Raw genomic sequence first — 9701 nt, 5'->3', positions numbered from 1 at the left:
TCTATCATGTCTCCTCTGACCCGCCTTTTCTCTAAACTAAAAAGCCCCAAATGCTGCAACCTTTCCTCGTAAGGGAGTCGCTCCATCCCCTTGATCATTCTGGTTGCCCTCTTCTGAACCTTTTCCAACTCTATAATATCCTTTTTGAGATGAGGCGACCAGAACTGTACACAGTATTCCAAATGCGGCCGCACCATAGATTTATACAACGGCATTATGATATCGGCTGTTTTATTTTCAATACCTTTCCTAATTATCGCTAGCATGGAATTTGCCTTTTTCACAGCTGCCGCACACTGGGTCGACATTTTCATCGTGCTGTCCACTACAACCCCGAGGTCTCTCTCCTGGTCGGTCACCGCCAGTTCAGACCCCATGAGCGTATATGTGAAATTAAGATTGTTTGCTCCAATATGCATAATTTTACACTTGTTTATATTGAATTGCATTTGCCATTTTTCCGCCCATTCACTCAGTTTGGTCTTTTTGGAGCTCTTCGCAATCCCTTTTTGTTTTAACAACCCTGAACAATTTAGTGTTGTCAGCAAACTTGGCCACTTCACTGCTCACTCCTAATTCTAGGTCATTAATGAACAAGTTGAAAAGTACAGGTCCCAATACCGATCCTTGAGGGACTCCACTTTCTACAGCCCTCCATTGGGAGAACTGTCCGTTTATTCCTACTCTCTGCTTTCTGCTTCTTAACCAATTCCTTATCCACAAGAGGACCTCTCCTCTTATTCCATGACTGCTAAGCTTCCTCAGAAGCCTTTGGTGAGGTACCTTGTCAAACGCTTTTTGAAAGTCTAAGTACACTATGTCCACTGGATCACCTCTATCTATATGCTTGTTGACACTCTCAAAGAATTCTAATAGGTTACTGAGACAGGACTTTCCCTTGCAGAAGCCATGCTGGCTCTGCTTCAGCAAGGCTTGTTCTTCTATGTGCTTAGTTAATCTAGCTTTAATTATACTTTCTACCAGTTTTCCAGGGACAGAAGTTAAGCTAACTGGCCTGTAATTTCCAGGATCCCCTCTGGATCCCTTTTTGAGGATTGGCGTTACATTTGCCACTTTCCAGTCCTCAGGCATGGAGGAGGACCCAAGGGACAAGTTACATATTTTAGTTAGCAGATCAGCAATTTCACATTTGAGTTCTTTGAGAATTCTCGGGTGGATGCCATCCGGGCCCGGTGATTTGTCAGTTTTTATATTGTCCATTAAGCTTAGAACTTCCTCTCTCGTTACCACTATTTGTCTCAGTTCCTCAGAATCCCGTCCTGCAAATGTTAGTTCAGGTTCAGGGATCTGCCCTATATCTTCCACTGTGAAGACAGATGCAAATAATTCATTTAGCTTCTCTGCAATCTCCTTATCGTTCTTTAGTACACCTTTGACTCCCTTATCATCCAAGGGTCCAATTGTCTCCCTAGATGGTCTCCTGCTTTGAATGTATTTATAGAATTTTTTGTTGTTGGTTGTTATGTTCTTAGCAATGTGCTCCTCAAATTCTTTTTTAGCATCCCTTATTGTCTTCTTGCATTTCTTTTGCCAGAGTTTATGTTCTTTTTTATTTTCTTCATTCGGACAAGACTTCCATTTTCTGAAGGAAGACTTTTTGCCTCTAAGAGCTTCCTTGACTTTGCTCGTTAACCATGCTGGCATCTTCTTGGCTGTGGCGGTACCTTTTCTGATCTGCGGTATGCACTCCAGTTGAGCTTCTAATATAGTGTTTTTAAACAACTTCCAAGCATTTTCGAGTGATGTGACCCTCTGGACTTTGTTTTTCAGCTTTCTTTTTACCAATCCCCTCATTTTTGTGAAGTTTCCTCTTTTGAAGTCAAATGTGACCGTGTTGGATTTTCTTGGCAATTGGCCAGTTACATGTATGTTGAATTTAATAGCACTGTGGTCACTGCTCCCAATCAGTTCAACAACACTTACATCTCGCACCAGGTCCAGGTCCCCACTGAGGATTAAGTCCAGGGTTGCCGTTCCTCTGGTCGGTTCCATGACCAACTGGTCTAGGGAATAGTCATTTAGAATATCTAGAAACTTTGCTTCTTTGTCATGACTGGAACACATATGCAGCCAGTCTATGTCCGGGTAGTTGAAGTCACCCATTACTGCCACATTTCCTAGTTTGGATGCTTCCTCAATTTCATATCTCATCTCAAGGTCTCCCTGAGCATTTTGATCAGGGGGACGATAGATCGTTCCCAGTATTAAGCCCCTCCTGGAGCACGGTATCACCACCCACAACGATTCTGTGGAGGAGTCTGCCTCTTTTGGGGTTTCGAGCTTGCTGGATTCAATGCCTTCTTTCACGTATAGAGCGACTCCGCCACCAATACGTCCTTCCCTGTCCTTCCGATATAGTTTATATCCAGGGATAACCGTATCCCACTGGTTTTCTCCATTCCACCAGGTCTCGGTTATGCTCACTATATCAATGCTCTTCTCTAAGACCAAGCACTCCAGTTCTCCCATCTTGGTTCGGAGGCTCCTAGCATTAGCGTACAGGCACTTGTAAGCCGTGTCTCTCTTCAAGTGTCTTTGGCACTTGTGGTTAGGCCTGTGGTAATTTTGCTCTTCTGAATTTATATCCTGTGCCCCTGCTCTCACAATGCCTACTTCTAGGCCTACCCCCTTTAAAATTTCATCATTTCTTTGGTTTTTATCCCAGGGGGGAGGTTTATTCCGAACCGGACCTTTCTCAGCTCCTGTCGGGTTTCCCCCCTCAGTCAGTTTAAAAGCTGCTCTGCTACCTTTTTAATTTTAAGTGCCAGCAGTCTGGTTCCATTCTGGTTCAAGTGGAGCCCGTCCCTTTTGTACAGGCCCAGCTTGTCCCAAAATGTTCCCCAGTGCCTAACAAATCCGAACCCTTCCACCCGACACCATCGTCTCATCCACACATTGAGACTGCGAAGCTGGGCGTGTCTGGCTGGTCCTGCGTGTGGAACTGGTAGCATTTCAGAGAAAGCCACCTTGGAGGTCCTGGCTTTCAGCATCCTACCTAGCAACCTAAATTTTGCTTCCAGGACCTCACGGCTGCATTTCCCCATGTCGTTGGTGCCAACGTGCACCACGACCACTGACTCCTTCCCAGCACTGTCTACCAAACTATCTAAACGACGGGCGATATCCGCAACCTTCGCACCAGGCAGGCAAAACACCTTGAGGTCTACACGCCCATCACACACCCCACTGTCTATGTTCCTAATGATTGAATCACCCACTACAAGGATCCCTCCACCCCCTGGAGATATATCCTCGGCACGAGAGGATAGCTGCTCATCCCCCAAGGAATGGGTCCCTTCTAAGGGATCGTTTCCCTCTTCCTCAGCTGGATGCTCTCTTTCCCCGAGACCATCGTTCTCCATGATAGCAGGAGAGCTATCATCGTTGGAGTGGGACACAGCTATAATGTCCCTGAAGGTCTCCTCCACACACCTCTCTGCCTCTCTCAGCTTTTCCAGGTCCGCCACCTTGGCCTCAAGGAAATGAAGTCGTTCCCGGAGAGCCAGGAGCTCATTGCACCGAGAGCACACCCACGACTTCTGTCCAACAGGCAGATAGTCGTACATGCTGCAGGCGGTGCAAAACACTGGAAAGGCCCCGCACCCCTGCTGGCTTCTTACCTGCATAGTTTTGTTTAAGGTTTATTACGTCAATGGGTTGGAGACTGCGGTTTAGTTGAGGTCAGGGAACAGACGGGCAGAGTGGGGGGCCCTGGCCTCCTCGCCCTGCTGCCGAACTCGCTCTGCTGCTTAACTCGCCTTGACGCTTCGTCAGCTGGGGCTCCCTCTTGGTATTGATTTTCTTTTTGAGGAGAGCTTTGCGCATACCATGGTCTGCGAAAAAGACAAATAATTGGGTGTTAGAAGAAATTAAACCAGAACTATCACTAGAAGCTAAAATGATGAAAATGATATTATCATACTTTGGACACATAATGAGAAGACATGATTCACTAGAAACGACAATAATGCTGGGAAAAACAGAAGGGAGTAGAAAAAGAGGAAGGCCAAACAAGAGATGGAATTATTCCATCAAGGAAGCCACAGACCTGAACTTACAAGATCTGAACAAGGTGGTTCATGACAGATGCTCTTGGAGGTCACTGATTCATAGGGTCGCCATAACTCGTAATCGACTTGAAGGCACATAACAACAAATGAAGACTATTCTCAGTGATTTACATTTTACCTGTTACAAGTTTGTGACTTCAATGACTTCACTTGATCTGGATTGTAAATATGCTAAACTCCCAATGGATCAACATTTATGTCAATTTGAACAGGAATCATTCTGTACAGTTGTAGTATATTCTGTATTATTCCCTGTATAATGCACCTAATATCAGATAGCTGGCTGGGCTCCTCAGCAGTCTGTTTGGGTTTACAGATGTTGGAAAGTTTGTTATGCTGTCCAATCAGAACAAAGTAATTACTAATTCGACATCTTTGTTTGCAGTAACTGCCCAGAAATTTAGAGTGGTAAGCGGCGGTAACACAGCCGAAGCGCTGCTCACGGCCGGAGTTCGATTCCAACGGAAGGAGGAAGTCGAATCTCTGGTAAAAGGGGTTGAGGTCCACTTAGCCTTTCATCCATCCGTGGTCAGTAAAATGAGTACCCGGCATATGCTGGGGGGTAAAGAAAGGCCGGGGAAGGAACTGGCAATCCCACTCCATATATACGGTCTGCCTAGTAAACGTCGCAAGACGTCACCCTAAGAGTCGGAAACGACTCGCACTGTAAGTGCGGGGACACCTTTACCTTTACACATACTCAGTTTTGGGTTATGAAGAGAATTTGATGTAAGAAAATTCCATTCTGGTTAATATATTTAATGATATATGTATGAGAATGTTGGTATTTGTACTGACTGGCTAAAAGCAGCCTCTGAGGCTGATGTGTACAAATGTATTTCCTGATATATATGGCTGTGTTGAATTCTTGTCATGACTGTCCACTGTTTGAAACAAATAAAATATAAGTAAACTATTTCTAGAGTGCATATGGTGACTGGTACTGTAGATTAAATAAAATAAAGACACAAGTCCTGTCCTCAGGTTACAAGATTGGATAGAAGGAGAAAGTGGAAGGAGGACATAAGTTTGAAAATGGCAGAGTGAAGAGGTGAATTTCAAAACACATGGATTTAAACATGCAGCGCTGTTCTCCCTGAGTGTCAGTCAGCTGCAAGGCAAGACTCTTCATTACTCAGATCACTGAGCCACTCTAATCTAGAAGTTCATATAAAGGGGCCTATCTGTGTTATACATTAAAGCAGCATGATACTACTTTAAAACAGGCATGGCTTTCCCCAAAGAATCCTGGGAACTGTAGTTTGTTAAGGGTGCTGGGTTGTTAGGAGACTCTTATCTCCCTCACAGAGCTACAATTCTCAGAGTAATTTAACAATCAATCCCTTATCTCAGGGAGTACTGAGACTTGTAGGTCTGTGGGGGTCTCCTAAAAATTCTCAGGACTCTTTACAAACTACAGTTCCCAGGATTCTTTGGGGGAAGCAATGACTGTTTAAAGTAGCATGACACTGCTTGAAGTGTATAATGCAGATGGGGACAAGGTCATGGAATATTACCTGACCTAGTCTGGACTAACAGTTTAGGATTCTTCAGTTGGTGTGGTTTGTTTACACTGTTTTTTTTCCTGGTCAATGTTTTGGACCAGCTGATCTTCTTCTTGAAGGTGATCTTGCTGGGAGAGAGGAGTGTAAACTTTCAACAACCCTTGGTGAACTGTTTCATCTTGATTATTATATTACGTACCTAGTATTTATTGGTAACGTTTGCAGCGGATGTTTATATGATTTATGCTTTTACTGGTCTATCCAGGCATCCTTAAAATGGGAGAAAAAGTTTATTTACTCAGAAAAAGAAAGTTGTACTGCAACCATTAGCACTTATTTGCAGACCACTGGTATTTAAGACAAGCAAGAATGAATTTAGCTACAGGCAGCCTGAGTCAGATCACTTGATTTAAAAAGAGGGTTGAAGGGTTTGTTTGTTTATTTCAGCCTTCGGGGAGGGGGCTGAAACCTGGAAAACGGCAATTCTAATATATTTGTATGCACACAAAATATTTTTAAAAAGGATCCTGAAAACTTTTTCCTACACGTTGCTTCCCCCCCCCTTTTTTTTTTGCTACAGGGCTTTTATTCTGAAATAGTCTAGCGCGTATATTGGTTGCTTAAATGTGATTAATGGCTGTATGAACCAAAGTGACACTTGTAGAAAAAGATAACCTCTTCCAAATATCAAAGATCTGAGCCTAGGTGAATTAGCCCTTACACAAAACGAAGCGCCCGATGGCACTCCTGATGCACTTTGGGTACTGTAGTTCTGTTTGAGTAACTTTCAAGGCCAATCGTTCTGTATGCTCTCTACAGAAGGAAGGGGAGGGGAAGTCCAATACACCATGGTTCCGGTTTTTGTCTTTCCCTTTTCCGGATATTTAATGCCAGGTCTTCTAAGCTTTCTCTGGCGTGAGGAATGCTGGGACTTGTAGTTTTGGTGCCGGCACGTCGTGAGCAAAAAGCTACGTTTCGTAAACCAGCTGTGTCTTATTTGGAAGGTGGGGGTGGGGTGAGCGAGCGAATTACTTTCTTGAGATAAGGCGGTGAAGAACAGCCACTTGTTCGCTTAAGGTCCAAGCAAGGAACTGATCCGGTGGTGGTGAAGAAGAAGGGGGAAGAATGGAAACGGCTTGGCGCCAGGGCGGCCGCGGTCGGGGTAGGGGCAGAACTGGAGCCGGTGGGATCCCTGTAGGGAAAGGACCTGGCGGCCGGGGAAGGGGAAGAGGCGTGGGAGGCATTTCACCGGTCGCCCGTGGTGGTGGCAGCAGCGCCTTGGGAAGCAACGGTGAGTATTTCCCACCTTCGGAAACATCCTCATGCTCCACGTCGGGCCCAAGGGAATAGCAAAGGGGTGTTTTTTGAGAAGAACTTTTTTTTTTTAAGTATTAAAGGGAGCAAGAAGAGTCTCCTGTAGTCTCCTCAAATAAGAGTTAGTAGGATTTTTCCCCATTGAGGATAAAAAGGTTGATGAGGACGGTTATGTGCTTGTGATAGCTTCTAATCAGAAGCTGGTAGGTTCTGTTTGAAAAATTAAAATATGTAGTTATATCTCCATTCAGATCCAAATCTGTTCGTAATAATGAGTTTTTAATATAGTACAGATTTTAAATTCGGCACCTTAAGCATATACAGTACGGTACCCAGTTACCATTTTTATTAGTAGATTAATCAATAAAGATGGGATTGTTAAATCGGAGATAGGAAATCTAAGAGCGTATCTGCTTTCTATGGCTTCTGTTGTAATTACTGAACAGTTCCATCGTATGTAAACGATCATCAATGGGCATATATATGTCCTCTCTCCCCCCCCTCCCAAATCTGCCTTGAGAGTGGTAGATTTGGAGTAAAGAATGTGGAGGTTGGCTACTGTGTGAACAGGATACTGGACTAGATGGCCCACTGGCCTGATCAAGCAGGCTATTCTTGTGAGGTAGGATAACTGTTTAGCCTTGCCCTGCCCATTGCTTTTCTACTTTAAATGTCCTTACAAAATATACCAAAAGTCTTTGCAGATATACATTTGGAATCCCATAGTGGAGGGTAAAAGCAGCCGTGTGGCTGTTGGAGTGGAGATGCAGCTGGCGGACAGAGAAAGATTTAAGCAGCCCTGTCCACTGCTTCTCTGCTTCAAATTGGCCCCTTCTGAAACAGAAGAGAATGTGGGGTCTGATTATATGCATTTTCATATAATTATTAGTTAGGCCCTTAGAATCAAGCCATTATATGCCTTTTTCACACAGATGACGATGCAGTAAGAAACCCAAGTGTTGGTGTTTCAAGAAAATATTGAAACCAGCTGTGAAGAGAGTCTAAACTTTCATGTGGCCTTGCCCTGAACACAAAAGATGCTCAAAACTATAGAAAAAAGCAGGGTGTGGCCATTGTCACAAATCTTTTTAAAGCTACTAATCTTTACTTAAATGACTATTTATTTAAACTGAGTTTTTATTTGTTGCATTTATTTTTTGTTAAAAATGCTTTCATATTTTAAAATCTATTGATAGCTTAATGTGGATGTTATCACTTTATTCCTTTAACAGAGTTAACCTCTCAGAAAAAATTTGATGAAATTAAGAAGGCTGATCAAGCTGCAGCTAAAAAGCTTGTTGAAGATCAGTTTAGTTCCTCCTCTGAAGATGATGATAACAACGAAGATATTAAAGGAAAACATGGAAAAATATTGGCAAAAACATTTACGACTTACACTAATCAAACTGGTAAAACCTTTATATTTTCCTTTCTCAGATCCTTAAAGTCCTTTCATTAGAAAGGCTCAAATATCATTGCATTGAGAACATAATTCAGGTAATGATGTCTATAGTTGGAGAAATAACACATTTCTTAATTGATAGTTTGTTCTAGGAACAATATTGGATCTAAGTATGTTTGCTCAGGAATATAACTCAGTCCATAACAAAAGTCATGAGTTTAACTGTAAATACGGCAGCTGCATGAGACCATATAACACTGGTCTTGAAAGATCAGCACTGGTTACCTGTTCCTCCCTGAACCCAGTTCAAGATGTTGGTGTTGGTCTATAAAGCCCTAAATGGCTTTGGACACAGTAATCTGAGGGAGGGCCTCCCCCTGTACTGTTCTGCATGTGAGTTGAGATTCACCAGAGATCGTACCATTGTCCAGGTGAAGTCTGGAAATGAACTTTGAATAGGGTCTTCCCTGTGGTCTCCTTCCCCTGATTATGGAAAGCTCTTCCCACATATTTTAGGCTGAGACTGACATTGATGTGTTTTGTTGCCAGGTGAAAAATTCCTCTTTTGTTAGGGAGATGTGCTTTAAACTATTTATGGAGCTGATGAATATGTTTTTTTAACAGGTGGGGAACACATGTACTAATTTTATTCTGATTTTGCTGAATTAGATTTGTTTTTTACTGAACTGAAGCAACGTGTCTGTTGTGACTATTTTTGGTGAAGGGTGGCATATAAATACTCCAAATAAGTAAATTTAATAAAGTGCAGATTCAATGCTCTTTTTTCCAACAGTACCTAGCCAGGTGACTTATGAAAACCCAGAATGAGGAATTATTCTATTAGATTTCATTATTTCAAATAAGTAAATCATTATAGTACTAAAATTCATTGTTGTAGGTCCGTAGGTCGTGCCCCTCTGTCTATTTGATGCCCCCTAATGGAATTCCAAATAATTGAATATGGACCTTTTTAGACCTCTTTTCGTGGGCACATTACAAAAATGGGAGTTGAGGTGGAGAATGCCTGTGTCACCTGCATTGCTTTTCTTCCTGGATTCAGAGGCATGTGGTATCAATTTTCCCAATCTGTTATAGGCAGGCAGACAGACAGCCATGCTATATAAGCCATTTGCACAGGAGATTTTTAATTGTATGCATTTCTGGAATAGAAAGCCTTATGTAATGTTGGTGCTAAACTCTGCAAGGAGGACTAGAAATAAGGGAAGGGTAGATGAGACTGAAGGAATTGGCATGGGAGGATATGGGTGTGGAGTGTGATGGTAGTACAGAAAGGGAGAGAGTATTATGGTATATAGAAACTTGTCTGATGGGAAAAGTGAGAGGGTAGGGTAGCTGATATTTATTTACTTATTTATTGCATTTATATCC

The 9701-nt window shown here is 42.8% G+C and overlaps 1 protein-coding gene across 1 annotated transcript in view; it reads left to right on the top strand.

Annotated features, from left to right (window-relative positions):
- The first annotated feature begins 6490 nt into the window (after positions 1 to 6490).
- Positions 6491 to 9701, top strand: part of NFXL1 (nuclear transcription factor, X-box binding like 1) — a 100237-nt gene continuing 97026 nt past the window's right edge. The window contains exons 1-2 of the mRNA XM_061584022.1: positions 6491 to 6887; positions 8143 to 8319. Coding sequence (XP_061440006.1) covers positions 6722 to 6887; positions 8143 to 8319 — 343 coding nt within the window. The 5' untranslated portion in view covers positions 6491 to 6721. The remainder of the gene's footprint in view (positions 6888 to 8142; positions 8320 to 9701) is intronic.

This window comes from Rhineura floridana, chromosome 9 (assembly GCF_030035675.1).
Source record: "Rhineura floridana isolate rRhiFlo1 chromosome 9, rRhiFlo1.hap2, whole genome shotgun sequence".
In the NCBI taxonomy this organism is placed as follows: Eukaryota; Metazoa; Chordata; class Lepidosauria; order Squamata; family Rhineuridae; genus Rhineura; species Rhineura floridana.
The sequence above is the reverse complement of the archived record's forward strand: the minus strand, read 5'-3'. Positions and strand labels throughout refer to the sequence as shown.